Raw genomic sequence first — 16,730 nt, forward strand, 5'->3', positions numbered from 1 at the left:
GATTAGAGGTTTAAAAACTGAAGGGTTACAAGGTGGGGGACTCTTCGAGAAAAAATTATCTTTGTTTTTATTTATTTAATACTGTTTTGCTTTAGCACTAATATGTCTAACTACTTTTTAGTCGTGACTTGAAAATCCAATCACTTCATCTATATACTCTCTTTGATATAAATCTAGATTATTTATTTCTTGTATTCAGTTCCAGTGACCTGTATAATATGACAGAATACTTCTACTCACACTGTAGTGGTGTCAGGCGTAATTACACCAGCCCATTACTCGAAACTTACTTCTGGCCAATTTACTAAGTTATGTTTTTATTTATCTGTAAACACTGCCTGCTAATGCTGTTCATTGCATATATTAAACATATTATTCGCATAGGGGGGGAGCTAGTTTCGATAAATTGTGTCAAGTGGGGGCGACCTAAATAGTTTTAAGAACCCCTGAATTGAATGCTCGTGCTTGTTGTTCACCATTAAGTAGTTGTGAACAATTAAAAACCACCAAGTTAGTTTTAAAGGTTAAGAGATTCACCGCTGAAAGACTTCGTATTTTATAAAGTGATTTTGTATTTCATTAGGTCGACAATAAGCACGAAAAACTGCGTAGCGTAAAAAGAAAAGCGCGGTAAAAGATTTTTAGCAAAAAACACGGTCAGTGTTGTTATTATCAGCAAGTTAAGACGGCGGCGACCATTCGATTAGAAACGAAACTACGAAAATAAAGAGTTAGATCAACTTCGACTTGCGCGAGAAAACGCACAAAAAGAAAGCGGTCGTTCGAACTACGTGCGAATACAAAAGAGTGAAAACTAGCCTAAACCAACCAGGCGAAAGTTACGTATACAAGGATAAAGTAAGGTAAAGCGGCGTGATTTGACGGTTTAAGGCGATTGAATGAGGTAGAAACTGCATCCGCAAAATCAAAGAGGAAAAGGCAGCGACCGGCCACGACGAAACCTAACAATCCAAAGAGCTGCTATTAAGGCACTTTATTGAATCTTTCAAGGACGTGATGTAAGATCATATCATACAATCATTCGTGCCGTTCAAAGGAGAACGTAATCCAAATGATTATTTTGGTTCTACATAATAATCGTATTTATAGAAAGATGATGTCGATTTATTGTATAATCGAAAACGTCGTGCATTACCTTGGGGAGTATATTTTATCGGATAAAATATGCGAAACGCTAGAAAAATAAATATATAAAACATTCCTTTTTGAAACAGCTTCCATTTGGGATAGCGCAATAGACAGAAAATGGCGGCCAAAAGCACAAGTAAAGCAAAACTATTTAAGAAACTGACACAAAACTAGACTGGATTGCGAATATCAATACGCGGGATAGTGGTGGTGCTGGGTCCTCAAGCTAATGGGGGGCGACAGAACAGGGCGGGCCCGGGGCATATGGGACAGGGGATTGACCGAGTGCCGGGACACCAGCAGGACCAGGGTGGGCTGGTCGTTGTCCACTAGAGGGATCGTCGAACGACAGTCGGCCTCGTGAGTCGAAGTTCCGTTAACCTGAAAGCATATCACAAAGTTTAGCATTAGGGTGAATCTTTATAAAATGCAAGACCATCGGCGAGTAGTCAGTCGATAACTGCTCCGCTGACGTGTATATTACCAGGTAAAACTCATAGTTAAAACACGAGTAAAAACAGGATCAGACGTTTTGTTTAGAAGAAAAAAATAAGGAACTGACGATACCACTTGGCGAAATATGTTTTCCTTCTAAACAAAACGTCTGATCCTGTTTTTACTCGTGTTTTAACTATGAGTTTTACTTGATAAAGTTTAGCACTATAGTGCAGGGGTTTTTAGACTTTTTTTACCGCGGACCCCTAAAAAAGATTTGCTTCGCATGGACCACTGTCGAATGAATTTTTTTAGAGATGTCGTTATAAGTTTACGTCACAATACAAATAGACTTCGAAAATCTGCTGTTTGTGGTCCCAAAAAATGTGAAAGTGTGATGGAGTCTAAATACATTCAGTGCGAAAACGTTTTAGTTTTAATTAAACTATTTTCTTTAAAAAAATTATTATTTTTTAAATATATACCAATATTTTAATTAGGCCTCGTACCCCCAACGGGGTCCATGGACCCCAGTTTAGGAACCCCTGCACTTGCGGGACACTTTGAAACGATACTTTATCAAACTTTGTGAATGCGCATGATTCGTAAATAAGTTCGACCGCGCGCGAGATTAGTTGCCGGATTGAGTGTCGAACTGTCGTAAGTTTAATCCAAAAACAAAAATAGCCCAATTAAAACAAAGGAAAGATCAGAAAAAACACGCAGGTGTTAGTTAAACGACATTGGAGTTCAAAAAATATTATTTCTAAATAGATGTTTTTTTTTTAATATCTCCGAAAGTCTGAGGACTTGCCTGAAGTATACGATCGTAAGGCATCAGTCCTGCCCTGTTGGCCGGACCACCCGGTTTAACGGTGTGCACGTAAACCCCCTTCTCTATCTGGCCGTCGGACATTGAGAAGCCGAAGTCGTCGCTCTGGCGATCTTTCATCAGCGTCAACTGCAAAACGATCATGGGTTGGGTAATTACCCACAGTAAAAATTGCTATCTAGATTTCGCCAAACAGCTATGTTTCACAGCCGTCCTTAAACGATAACGATAATAATTAAGTTCTTATTAACTGTTTCACAATGGTTTTATGGCACTCATCGCTATTATCTGTGTTCAAAAATTACGGAAAACATTATTTATATTACACGCCGTTTGAAAATCACAAGAGTTTAAGAAAGAAATAAAAAACATTAGGTATTACACCATAATTATGTTATGAATCTTAGTTTAAATAAAATATAGATTGCACATGGTTCTATTGTAGTCTGTATACTATACAGTATACTATACAGTATACTATACAGTATACTATACAGTATACTAGTATACAGTATACTATACAGTATACTAATATACAGTATACTATACAGTATACAAGTATACAGCCTATAGTTTTCGGACTAAAACGTTTTTTCAGATTTCATTAAACCACCTTTTGCAATTGCTGTGGCGACGAGGGCACTTGACCTTTGGCCGAGTAATCGCCCCATCCACTTCCGTGCGATTCGTACGCTGCGCCCCCTTGTGGAGCGTGATGGTGCCGACTCCCTCCCATGTAAGAGGCAGAAGGACGGTTGCGGTCCATCGTTGAAATTGTCAGTTTGCTCTGTATTTAATAATCGTCAGTTTGCTGTTTTAGTGACGTGGTTTATGCCAAAACGGGAAATATTTACTATTATAACGACAACCCTGTCAGTCAAACCGAGGCAAAAATAATATTTCAACTGTGGATAGCTGTGAAGAAAAGTAAATTCGTTGAAAACAAAATTTAATACCAAAATAAATAGCGAGTGTTTTATATATTCACTGTCTGGACATTTTTACATTTTAGAGACAGAATATTTCTATTCTTAAGGCTTAACATATTATCTTAAAAACAAAAACTGCACGAACAATTACTAAAATATTTATTTAGCAGGATATAACGTTTTAGGGTTTGCACCTCTAAGTCTTGCATGTATCCGGTCGACTGCCCTACCGACTGAAGGTCATCCAACGCTCTCTGCCAGTCAGCTACCGACGCCGTTTTGCTGAAATTTAAGAGAAACGTTAAAAATTGAAATTGGACTTCAGACTAATCAAATTTTCTGCAAACTAATACCACAAAAAGTGCTTTAAAGCAGCAACTAGCTTACAGCCTTAGATTAAAGTTTTGCTTAAGGGAGAATGATAGGCATTAGTTAAGTGGTACTTCAGTGAACTGACCTTCTGTCCGGCGCCTTGTAGCTTCGCGCTCTCAGCTGCTCTCGCTTGCCCCAAGTGTCCGAATAGGTTCGCGAAGGCCCGGTCTCAAACCTTTGGAAGAAAATCAAAGCATTGCAAGTTTAATATATTTCTTGGGTTCAAAATATTTTCAACTTTTTGGCATAAAACATTATTCGCATTAAAACACAAGGTTGGGGTATTTTTTAATCATGTTTTATTTAACTAATATACCAATCACACATCACGTTGTTCCTTTTTTAATCAAAGATAGAGAACCATCCAGCTGGCAAAGGTGAATATTTGTTTACTTCCGTGCATTGAGCAACAAAGTCAAAACAAAATCACCCCTAACCAAAGTAAGGCTAAATACGATCGCCACACAAATAAATGTCAACTCACTTGTCGCGCAGTCGAGCAAACTGGGACGATCCGGGGTCGCTTCTCTTTTGCATGCGTAATGCTGCGCTGCTCGGCATAGTCGCGCTGCTGTGGGTCGCCCAATCCGTGCTCAGGTGCTGTCGGATGTCGAGGGTCGCCGGTTCGAATCCCGTGCTCGACGCTTTGTTGGGCGACTGGAGGTTGTGGCTGCCTGAGGCGAAAAAAAAAGTGCTTTAGGCGAAGCGGGAAAATAAGCTAGAAGAAACTTTTTAAGCTAGAAGAAAAAAAAATTATAAATATTAGATAACAACGCGACCATAAATGCATTTCCCTATTTATGTAAATGCGAAAATGCTGACTGTGCAAATAGAGCAACCCAATCGCGACGAAGCCGAGCCGCAATTGCCATACACACACATTCTCCGAACGTTCAAATGGTAGCAACTTTGTAGTTCTGCCCATCGTTTGATGACACTGTGTAGTCTGTATTACTGTCTTCCAGAACATGGAGTTCTAAAACTGTTGTCTTAGCACACATTTTGTTGTTACCAAAGTGTTACGTTTATTATTCAATTTTTTTAAGTTTTGATTTGCAACGAAATTTAATTGGAAACCTTATCGAAATAAAATCCAAATGCTGGGAGAAATATTTTGGGACGACAAAAAATGACACTTATTTAGTTCCAATATACAAATTAAACAACAGCCTTTCTAACGCAATTGTCTATACAGGGTTTTAATGCGACAGCCGGCTCCAAATGCTTTGCTTAGGAACACGGAGGTACACTAAACAAACGGTCAATCACTACTCACTAACATCATTATTCACGTAGTCACGTTTAACTGTTGTTTGGTGTTTCACAACTCTTACCTATGCTGCTTCTTGTTCGTTGTGTGTCCGCGCTCGAGTTCACCCACGACTCCACTGCACTGTCGATGCTGGGCGCTCCGGCCGGCCCAGGGCGCACACCCCTGTCCTTTTGGGGCATGGGAGGGTGAAGGTCCCTTTCGGCTTCGTGCGAGGGTGAGTGGTCGGGTAGGGGTCCCATGGGGGGAGGCAGGATGTCGTCTTCGGGGTCGCTTAGTTCGGAAATCGGCTCGTTCTATTGGTTTAAAAAGTAGGGGTTGATTTTGCTGTTCAACTTTCTGCGAACTGGAACACCACGGCGCATCTGTAAATGTGCATCGAATCTCGAAACCAGATCATTTTCGACAAAAAAATGTTGCATTACAAAGGATAATATTTGTTTTTACTTTTAGGCAATTACCCTGGTGCAATCGTCCACTAGTAAGTTTGTCAATCTGTTATTGTTCTCGCTTATATATATTTAAGGTTCCAAAGTGGTATGCGTTCTTTGTTTAGGAAATCACCTATTTCCGTATTAAACTATTTATGAGTAATACCTTGCGGTGGATAAGGATAAGAGGACGTCTGTCCCTAAAAACAAACATTCTATATGGTAACAAACAATATGCCTGACTATAAGATCTTGTAATTTAATTCCAGGTAACATATAAAAGACTCTTGGACGCTTATTGATAAAAAAAACATAAAATTTAAGAGTCGCAAGTACAAATAACCTGACAGCCTATCGCCTAACTTTCAAAAGGTACAGTGGTTTTATATGGTTAGATTTATTGAGATTGGTTCTGAGTTTCTCCGAAATTTGAGAATATTCAAAACGAAGACATGGCTCATATTTACAAATTGCTACTGATTAATGCTTATATTTTCTCAAGTTTTCGAATTAAACCCTTACTCCCCAACAAATTTATAGCAAGCGAGGCATCATTGGAAAGGTGAGATCAATGTCTATGCAATGTGTTTGGTTTTATGGTGGGATGAAAGTTATTTGTGCCTATTGTGGTCGGATGTTTTTTGGGTGAAAAATCGCGATATCGGGACTATTAATAGATTAATATGAAATTTTTAAAACTTTGAAATTTTTTAAATTTTTTTGTTCTTTGGCAAACTACGCCTCTAAAAATGAACGTGTGAAAGTTTCGTTCGATTGTGATTTTTAATAAGGGTACTAGAGACTTTCAAAAATTATCGCGATATGTCATGAATATTAATATCGGTTTTTGCCGAATTAAACCCTTACTCCCCAACAAATTTATAGCAAGCGAGGCATCATTGGAAAGGTGAGATCAATGTCTATGCAATGTGTTTGGTTTTATGGTGGGATGAAAGTTATTTGTGCCTATTGTGGTCGGATGTTTTTTGGGTGAAAAATCGCGATATCGGGACTATTAATAGATTAATATGAAATTTTTAAAACTTTGAAATTTTTTAAATTTTTTTGTTCTTTGGCAAACTACGCCTCTAAAAATGAACGTGTGAAAGTTTCGTTCGATTGTGATTTTTAATAAGGGTACTAGAGACTTTCAAAAATTATCGCGATATGTCATGAATATTAATATCGGTTTTTGCCGAATTAAACCTTTACTCCCCAACAAATTTATAGCAAGCGAGGCATCATTGGAAAGGTGAGATCAATGTCTATGCAATGTGTTTGGTTTTATGGTGGGATGAAAGTTATTTGTGCCTATTGTGGTCGGATGTTTTTTGGGTGAAAAATCGCGATATCGGGACTATTAATAGATTAATATGAAATTTTTTAAAACTTTGAAATTTTTTAAATTTTTTTGTTCTTTGGCAAACTACGCCTCTAAAAATGAACGTGTGAAAGTTTCGTTCGATTGTGATTTTTAATAAGGGTACTAGAGACTTTCAAAAATTATCGCGATATGTCATGAATATTAATATCGGTTTTTGCCGAATTAAACCCTTACTCCCCAACAAATTTATAGCAAGCGAGGCATCATTGGAAAGGTGAGATCAATGTCTATGCAATGTGTTTGGTTTTATGGTGGGATGAAAGTTATTTGTGCCTATTGTGGTCGGATGTTTTTTGGGTGAAAAATCGCGATATCGGGACTATTAATAGATTAATATGAAATTTTTAAAACTTTGAAATTTTTTAAATTTTTTTGTTCTTTGGCAAACTACGCCTCTAAAAATGAACGTGTGAAAGTTTCGTTCGATTGTGATTTTTAATAAGGGTACTAGAGACTTTCAAAAATTATCGCGATATGTCATGAATATTAATATCGGTTTTTGCCGAATTAAACCCTTACTCCCCAACAAATTTATAGCAAGCGAGGCATCATTGGAAAGGTGAGATCAATGTCTATGCAATGTGTTTGGTTTTATGGTGGGATGAAAGTTATTTGTGCCTATTGTGGTCGGATGTTTTTTGGGTGAAAAATCGCGATATCGGGACTATTAATAGATTAATATGAAATTTTTAAAACTTTGAAATTTTTTAAATTTTTTTGTTCTTTGGCAAACTACGCCTCTAAAAATAAACGTGTGAAAGTTTCGTTCGATTGTGATTTTTAATAAGGGTACTAGAGACTTTCAAAAATTATCGCGATATGTCATGAATATTAATATCGGTTTTTGCCGAATTAAACCCTTACTCCCCTACAAATTTATAGCAAGCGAGGCATCATTGGAAAGGTTTACTCCTGCGCTACTTAAAAAAATGAGTTTCAACTTGGGATGAAATTTTTAATTTATTTTTTATGGCGAATATTAATATTGAATATTAATATTTTTTCGAATATTATTTTTTTTTTTCAAAATCTAAGAAACATAGTCCATTCTCAAGACGGTGGTAAAATTTTTTTTCGAAAAAAATATACGTAATTAAGTTTATTTTGACGTTGAAATAATCTGCCAGAAATTATTTGCTGACTAGCTTTTGGTACGCTCACCCGTATCTCATTTCGCTGGATGGTGCTGGTTGCGAACGAAGGTGGCATGGCTGACGCTTTCCGTACCGCGTCCTGGCCGCCGTGGTGCCGCTTCTCCGCCCCAGGTAGTTCCCCGTCGGTGCCGGTGGGCGCGGGCAGGTCGGCCAGTTGGCGTCTAATCTTGAGATTAACTACTTCGCCGGCGTGCTGCAGCAGACCGATGGCCTCGTTAAGGGTCTTGGCTCGCAGCGGTGTGCTGTTGATGGAGAGGATCTTGTCTCCCACGTGGATTGCCCCGGTTCTGTTGCGAAGGAAAAATAGAGTGTTGAGCCTGCGAGGTTTATTTTTGTTTTTACCATTGAATTAGATAAAGGGTATAGATTAGTGTTTCTTAAATTTTTTTTCATACCCGAAACTTTTGGGTATATACCTGTATTTCTCTTGAATTTCTTGCGGAAGTTTTTATTACATATGCCCAAGTTGCATCAAAAATACTTCAAGTACTGTATGTACACTGAGTTAAGCGTTAAAGCAGTACTCCTCAACCTTTTTGTCCGTGGCATACCAATTTTTTTTCAATTTTTAATAACTTCGTATACCTCACAAGTCACAAATAGCAATGTTTAATTGTGCACAGGAGGTAAAAAAAAAACTGATAATTAATTAATTGTTTGTTAAAGTGATTATAGTAGTCTCGAACTGGGCACAAGAAACTACGCATGCAAAAGTGCAAAAAACGTCAAAATTGAAGTTGATTTAATGTCTAGCTTGTTGTTGCATTGTTTCGGCAAGTTGGACATAACGTGGTGTTAGCTTTTTGGCGAGTAATAACCGCACAACAGGTCCGGTTAAAAGTTTACAAATATGCCAATTGCTGTCTCTGTTGTGACTTCCACTAACACAGAACTAAGCTGTATACCCTTCGTATACCCTTCTCCAGCTGTATACCCTAGTTTTGATCTGGTATACACTTGGGTATACAGTTTACCCGGTTGAATAGCGCACTGCGTTAGAGAAAGTAAAAATGTAAAAAAAAAATGACCATTGTTGTTTTTACATTGGGATAACTGTTGATAGATGATGACCACTATTTGTCCTTTTGACTGTGCAGTCCAATCCGATTACACCAAGTTTGCTTATCTTTTAGTGTATATTTACGTTTTTAATTATATTTTGTGTTTTTGATATTTAAACGGTTGGCATGTACTTATTTTTAATTATTATTATTATTAGGTTGAATTCTGAACTGAGTCGCCAATTGTAAACTTTTGTGATTTGAATGTTTATTTAAAAACATCCCAGTAATTTGTCAATTTTAATGTTTTCCGTTTAAATGTAAAAAAAATCGAAAGTCATTAATTTTTATACGATTTAGCACATCTGTCGAAATTATTTTCAGCGAGAAGAATAGCTTACACACATAAGACCTCATTTGCCGTGTTTGAAAAGTTTCTTTCTTGACATAAAATACACGTATAGCAGGGATGGCTCGCTTAAATCACCTGGAAGCCAGCCCACCCGGGGTAAGTCCGGAAATGACGATGGGGTCGAATTTTTCATCAGTCCCCGATATGGTGATCCCCAACGGACCCCCGTACCGCTTCAACTCGACAGTGTATGTAATGGCGCCGCTGGTGTCAGCATCCTCTGCAATGAAAAATGAATTATTTAGGCAAATTTTTAAAAACTGTAGTTGGTCAGAAGTCTGGTTTAGGTAACAAAAAAATGATCGTGTAAAGTTCGGTAATAATTTATAATAATTGCGTTTATTCATTGTAGTGGCAACTGCCAAAGCCCATATTTTATATGTCAGAAATAAGTAAACTGAGTTTTTTATGGCGATATTTTAAACTTTCTTTAAATCAACAACTAAAATGAAACTTTCAGACGTCGAAGGGTAAAAATATTTACCATTTTTATATATTTAAAAAATACTGCTTTATTTTGATTTTGTCCAATAACCAATTATAAGATTTATGACGTTCTACCTACGTCATCCGCAGTTTTTATGACGATTCAAAAACGAACCAACCTCGATTTGGTCGAAGCCCTACAACTTAGTTTTTAAGAAAGGGTTTTAAACTGGGGTCTAATAAACCCTCGAGGGTAGAATTGGTGACTGGAATGCAATTAGAAATGTGAATAAATGCACGAATCCGAAATTTGTACTAAACAAAACATATTCAACTGTTTCAACCATCAATAAGACGCAGCATACGCCAAAGAAAAAAAAACGCACCAGAATTCTCCTCGTCCTTAACGATCTTGAGGCGTACGACGTCTTCAGCGCTGGCGAGGAGGGCGTGTGCGTCATCGGCGCTGCATCCGTCCAACCTGACCCCGTCGATGCTGACCAGTCGGTCGCCGGCCTCCAGCGTTCCGGTCCGGTGAGCAACCGAGCCCCGCTTCACCTCGGCGATCATGAGGGCGTCCTCGTTGTGCAGACCTGCCACCATACGAGTTGCTACACTTTTATCGTGTATAGCTGTTTGTCATAAACTGTGTGTTGCGACACAACATTGCACCCTAAACAATGCTGTGCCGCGTAGCTTTTGTTATTTGGGAAGCTAACCTATTTATACCGCAAACACGCATACAAGACTTGAAAACACGCATACAAACACTTGCTTTTAGAAAACTTATAATAATAAATTATCCATCTATTTGCTTTCTATATAGTATGAAATAATTGTCAAGTTATAAAATTGTTGTTTTGTAACAACGGGGCAGCGAATGCAATTTTTTTATTTTTTCACTGTTCCGCATGCTAACAAGTCTGATAACCACTGATGTATAGCATAGTATAAATTTGACAGAAACTTCCTTTGGACCAAAAAAATTACAACATGCTACATGCCACCGCAATGGTTAAAGTATAAACAATGGAAACGAGTGAAAAAGGAAATTTCTTGGTTGGGCAATATGACATAAATGTTTTTCAATCTTAAGATGTATTTTAAAAAAAAAATTAGCTAATGGATGCGATTCCAGAGCTTTTGAAGTCAAATGTATGGATATTATTTAACAAAAAAGTGTCGCACGTCAAATCAAAATATTTCAAAATCAGTCTACCTGTTTATGAGCAAAGCTATTAAATTTTCTTAATATTTCCTTAAAATGAAAAGCCATGATACTGAGAATATTTGTAATTTTTAAGCAAGGGAATATTTAGTAGTACGTCCGCTTACCGCTGACCACAATGCCCAGATCGACACCCCTCCTCTTAGCAAGCTTGGCGTGGAAAGTCCCGCTACTGGGAACGACCGACTCCGCAACGTCGAACTCCAGCTCGAGAACCACCTGTCAATCAAATCGCTGCCATCATTCAAGTGATTGCTAGTGGCATTACACAATGCTTGGATGACATGCATTAGTGTGATTTATTAATACTTTATTTACGTATGTTTTATTGACGATAAACAGTGCTATTTATTTAATTAGGTTTCTTTGTTTGCCTTACCTCGGAGTTATGACAGAGGTTTTTCAAAAAATAATATATATTACGTTCTTGTTTCGTAGGAAGATTAGGTCTAGTCCGGGTAACGTCAAATGCTATCTAGTTTAAAATTACTTTTATAATTAAAGTTATGTAAACCTATGGTATTGAAGTTTCTACCCTTTTTTTAAAAAATATTAGAGCCCGTTTAAGATTTAAAAAAAGGAAACAAAATCTGAAGTATTAAAAAGAAAACAAAAAGCGATCGCAGATGCACAGCGTAGCAAAAGAATTTTAGAAAATCGATTTCCGCATTCCACAAGCTCGTTAACGGCGACAAAACAACACTCGACTGGCGAAAGCGAACAAACTGACCTGTCCAGAACAATAGGCGTCACTCAGCATGAGACTGGCGTCATCCATAGAACATTCCTCGCACCCATATCCGTTGATCGACACGATACGGTCGCCGGCCTGAATCATTCCGCACCTAGAAAGGCAGGGGGTTAAACCACACGAAACTCACGTAAAAATATTTTCTACCGCCTTTAAACAAACAATATCAATGTTACAAATTTAGTTATTATAGCCACTTTGTGCTGAATAATGCATTTGGCCGCTGGAATCGCCGTTCGGATCGACTATCAGCCGACTCAGTATCCCTGAAGGGATAGGACTTGTGAATTTCGTAGCCTCCGTTTTCTCAGCGCTACGTGATCTTTTTGTGTGCGATTTTGTTTGTATTGCGTTATATTGCGCCGCCATTCGTCGGGTGGATACCGAGAGAATCGGACGTATTTTGAGCACAGTTTGCAATCTTGGGGTTAGAAAAAACCTGTAGACTAATGCTAACACTTGGTATAAATGTGTGTTTGCCTTACACTGATTGTCGTACTGGCTACTAAACGTATTGCTTAAGAAGTTAAAGTCAATTCTTATTCTTAACAACTACTTTGTAGATCGTGTCCCGAACTGGTCTGCGACAATCAGGATTTACATTTACAGGTTAGAATTAGTTAATGATGCAGTTAGGCTTGGGTTTCGGGTTGGGTAAAAGGTTTATTACGACCGTATAGATCCTATACCGACTGGTTTATTTCCATTCACACCTTTAACCGACTATCGGGTTATTAGTCCGTTTTTGGTCTTATTTCGACCGGTGATTTATTCAATCGATAAGGTTATCCCAATTTCGTTCAATGCTGGAGTCCCTGGAATGCACCGGGGCTTCAATAACATAATCCCTAAGTAAAAATACTGTGTATTTATCTCAAATTATCTAAGAGTACACGAAGCAGAATAATCAAATTCGTTTTGAAAATATTCTCGGCTCAGTTCCTGGCACGAACCTGTCGGCTGCGCTTTCCGGTTCGATATAGGCGATTACCGGCGATCCGATCTCGGTGGCGAACACGCTTCCCTGCAGCTGGATGCCGAATGTTCCAGAAGCAGATGATGACGTCAGCGGGTCGCACGCGTCGTCCAAGGTCATGAGGTGAACTTCGTTGAGCTCCGTATGCACAACCTGGTTGCCGCTGAGGTAGTCGGTGGAGGCGAGCGACACTGGAAGTTGATGAAGCGTGTTATGGCTTTCAAATGATGCATTCGATTGTTACGTCATTTCGGCAGGCTTGTTTTGTCTATTGAGTTAAGTTTTAAGCGATTTGAACGTTTATACCCGTTGTAAAGACTGCTTAACTTACTAAGTGAGTGTAGCTCAAGCGTCTGCACCAAGCGCGAAGCACAAAGCTTACAGATAATATAGATTTTTAAAGTAAAAAAGCAAAAAATAAAGCAAGCGTAGTACAAAATTGAAACGACCACAAACTACCACCGGTTTTAAAATTTAGCAATTAATTTTTAACAGTACGATTGCGAATGAAAACAATTGGAGATGTTCACTTGATTGCACAAATAATGTAAATTAAATACAAATCACCCATTCAAAATTGCTACACAAAAGCTATGAAGTGAATAAAAAAAATTAAATAATCACACTAAGATTGAATTAGGGAATCTGTGCTACAAATTCGGTATGATTAGTTGCTAAGTGCACCACTACAAGCAAGCGGGTTGGACAGCTCGCGCCGTTATTTCGCCAAATAATGCCCAATCTAGGAGCGGTGCAGCTGCAAGATTTGCAAGCGCATAGTTTGCAGCCGAAAGCGCTACACTACTGATGTTCTTACAAAATGCACTGCTGCGCAAAGTTCCGTAGCGGCCCAAAAACTCTCCTCGTTCGTGCGGCAAGTCCGGGCCCAAGTAAACTGCAGAGCAGAGAAAATTTGCTGATAAAGCGCGCCAATTTGAATTAAATTGTAGTGCCCGTTTTATGCGAGGGTAATTTAAACAAACAATTATACGACCAAGAGTCGCCAACTCTAACAGTGCTTTCAAAAATTTATCACTAAAATTTTATTTTAAACATTTCAGGTTAAATTATATTTTAATGCATGTTTTAGGCGTGGTCAATTTAAACAAACAATTCTACGAGCAAGAATCACAAACTGTGGCGGATATTTAAAAAATGCACTTGAAATTTGTTGCTAAACTTAGAAGTAGTTTAAACAGTCGACAGGTGTAAGGAAAACATGGATAGGCCCTTCTGTAAAGTTTCGTTGGGTTTAGGTAATTAGGCGTGTAATGAACTGGTTCGAACCCAGGAGGAACCTCATCAATCGCGTTGCACGGTTTGCCAAAAAAATTTTAAACCTAGACTTTAAAAGGGGAGTGACACAAAAAGGCAGTTCGCTGAAAAGTTGGATAGTAAACGGTGGATATGAAACAAGGCACGAAGAACCAGCCTGTACAACGTTTGCAAGAAATGATTTGCTATTTTACAGTGTCCGCAAATTTAATGAAAAGTAATATTATTCACCTTATTTATGTTTTTACATAAACAAATAGTAATTGTAGAACATAATTTTTTGGGGGGTAAAAAAGTTGCAACAATTAGATAAGCCTACTATTTTCATACTTCAATGAGTAACTACAAAGGATCATACTTAAAAATAAATCCAAAGGAATAGTAATTTGTTTCTTGTCCAATTCATTCAATAGCAGCAGCAAAGTTACCAACACGCCGCATTTTAAACATGGAAATCGTAATTTGTACGGCAAGACTCGACGAAAACATTGTGGATAACTGTAGCTGTTTTATCCAACGCTAGGTGTGAAAATATGTATCAGGTTACGGGTTTGGTTTTGTTGCGCGCTGCCGAGGTGTGAAGTGATTGTTTGACAACAAAGGGGAAGACCAGGAACAAGTAGTAACCAAAAACGCTGATCGGAAAAACCTTCATGTTTTAAAAAGGTAGCGTGTCTGCCCTAAGAGCGGTGATTTTAAAGGCGACCGTTAATATATACTTACTGTAGAAATATAAACAGGTGATTATTTTTATTTTTTGAATCTTTAAACATCAGATCAATAAAGTAGCTTCGGAATATTATTTACAGCATAAAGAAGAACATTTTCAAGAAAACTGTCATAACTTTTCCGGGTTTCTAGATAGGCAAACTTGGAAGCTTGAATGATTGTAGCTACAATTGTCGTGACTTGTAAAAGCAACCTTCTCGTTTGTGATGCTAGCGCCACACTACAAGCCTAGGCCACGGTGTGCTGTCAAAACGGACAAACGGCCCAGCAATTACGCAACACAGGAAAAAGAGCAACCTGTGGTATTGAGACGACAAGAAAAAACAGAACCTGGCTTGTCAATCGACAGAAACAACACTAAACACAGAGTGGCAAACATACAGTGACTCGCGTCGATTAGAGTTCTAGGATAGGTCTACCGGTGGAAGCCAGAATGAGAAGGAACGGCATAATAGATAAGTTTCGTTTTAAACGTTGTTTTCAGAAAAATGTATTTATTATAAATTCAGCTACAAATTCGCGAGCTAAAATAGATAGTGGATTCGATTTTCGTTGGCAGTGCTTGTTATATATGTTATGCAAATCGCTGGGGTAGAAGTGCACAGCGTGATCCGCTTCTGCTCTCGCATTTTTTGTGCTGTTAAAGTTTTGTTTTGTTTTCAGACAATTGCGATATAATTTTAATAACTCCTTTTTGGCCGTCGAAAAGAGGGGAGAGAGAAAGAACAAATGCCACTGCTGCGCCCACTCGCGGCGTTCCTGATCACGGCCCTTATCGGCATTCGTCTGCCGACATCGCAATCCGCCCAGACCTCGCTGTTCCTCGCCTACAACGCGTCCGACGGGAGCCTGACGGGCGTCGACAACTGCACGTGCAGCTTCCTGGACCTGGATTGTACCGTCTTACCCTTCTGCACCTGCGTCAGTCAAACGCTTGCCGAGCTGACTGCGGCTACGGAAGCGGCGAGCACCGCCAACGCTGTAAGCTGGTGGAACACGCGCCAAGTGCTGGTCTGCTGTGAAAATGCCACCAACACCGAGCTTACGCGCAGTACGGTCGCTCAGCTGGTCGATTTCTCCTACACGCAGGACCTGTCGTTTCGCGAGTGCCACCAGCTGCTGCCCAGTGACCAGCGCGAGGTCTACACTGTGTACGGACTACGAGAGTTAAGCGCACGGACCGCGGACAACGTTGCTTTTCCGAGCAAAGCCTTCGACCTTGAAGACCCGGACGGTGACCTGACTGACGACTCGCGCCTCTACCGCGATCACCACCTTGCCGTGGTTAGCAGGAATATAGTGGACGGAGAGCGGGATCTAAAAGCGGTAAGCTTTATCCACGAGCAGAACGACGAAGCGTTGCCGTCCCTGGTGCAAACTGCTATTGAGAGGAGTCCGAGCTCTATTCGGTCCAAGTCCGACGGGACGTTCATGTGGACGCCTATTTATAGCGACTTGATCGTGTAAATTCCATTTTGAACGTGATTGCGTGAAGTGTCTTTCTTTTTTTAAACTTCAGTGTTACTTTCCCTTCCATGACAAAAACATGCCAGTGCGATATGCTTGTTTTTATGCTTTGGCGTTTGTAAGTGCTCGCATGTTCGAAATATACTGTGAATAAACGCAAATACAATGCAATAAGCCTCCTATTCAAACAATGTTAACTCTTTTCTCGCTTAGTAGTTGGTGGATGAAACCACCAAACAGAAACTATACAGCGGCTCAAGTGATGTGCAGTGCAAACTACGAGAAAATGTCGACAATGGAATTGCCTCGCATATATCGTGCCCTGTATCAACATGTGGACATAATACGCTGTTCGCTAAGGCAAAAGCAACGCTCTTATGCCGAATACCCGGCATACCACGAATAATTGAACAACATGAAAGTTATACCGTTATAATTCTACCAATTCCCATGAGTATCTCGTATTGTTTTAACGGTAAAATAAATGGCACAAATCTTTGCATAGCGCC

The 16,730-nt window shown here is 39.1% G+C and overlaps 2 protein-coding genes across 2 annotated transcripts in view; one reads left to right on the forward strand and one right to left on the reverse strand.

Annotated features, from left to right (window-relative positions):
* Positions 1–570: 570 nt before the first annotated feature.
* LOC146148087 (glutamate receptor-interacting protein 2-like) overlaps positions 571–16,730 on the reverse strand; it is a 38,369-nt gene continuing 22,209 nt past the window's right edge. Inside the window, exons 11-23 of the mRNA XM_083388402.1 lie at positions 12,728–12,941; positions 11,754–11,868; positions 11,131–11,242; positions 10,182–10,388; positions 9,445–9,589; positions 7,964–8,243; positions 5,052–5,283; positions 4,202–4,391; positions 3,803–3,892; positions 3,540–3,627; positions 3,030–3,203; positions 2,399–2,545; positions 571–1,530 (exon numbers count right to left, since the gene is read on the reverse strand). Coding sequence (XP_083244528.1) covers positions 1,339–1,530; positions 2,399–2,545; positions 3,030–3,203; positions 3,540–3,627; positions 3,803–3,892; positions 4,202–4,391; positions 5,052–5,283; positions 7,964–8,243; positions 9,445–9,589; positions 10,182–10,388; positions 11,131–11,242; positions 11,754–11,868; positions 12,728–12,941 — 2,186 coding nt within the window. The 3' untranslated portion in view covers positions 571–1,338. The remainder of the gene's footprint in view (positions 1,531–2,398; positions 2,546–3,029; positions 3,204–3,539; positions 3,628–3,802; positions 3,893–4,201; positions 4,392–5,051; positions 5,284–7,963; positions 8,244–9,444; positions 9,590–10,181; positions 10,389–11,130; positions 11,243–11,753; positions 11,869–12,727; positions 12,942–16,730) is intronic.
* Positions 15,422–16,386, forward strand: LOC146148088 (uncharacterized). The gene has a single exon (XM_083388405.1). It carries the CDS (start codon positions 15,484–15,486, stop codon positions 16,219–16,221), a length of 738 nt encoding a protein of 245 aa, XP_083244531.1. The 5' UTR covers positions 15,422–15,483; the 3' UTR covers positions 16,222–16,386.

The sequence above is a fragment of the Ascidiella aspersa genome, chromosome 4, assembly GCF_963924565.1.
Source record: "Ascidiella aspersa chromosome 4, kaAscAspe10.2, whole genome shotgun sequence".
NCBI lineage: Eukaryota > Metazoa > Chordata > Ascidiacea > Phlebobranchia > Ascidiidae > Ascidiella > Ascidiella aspersa.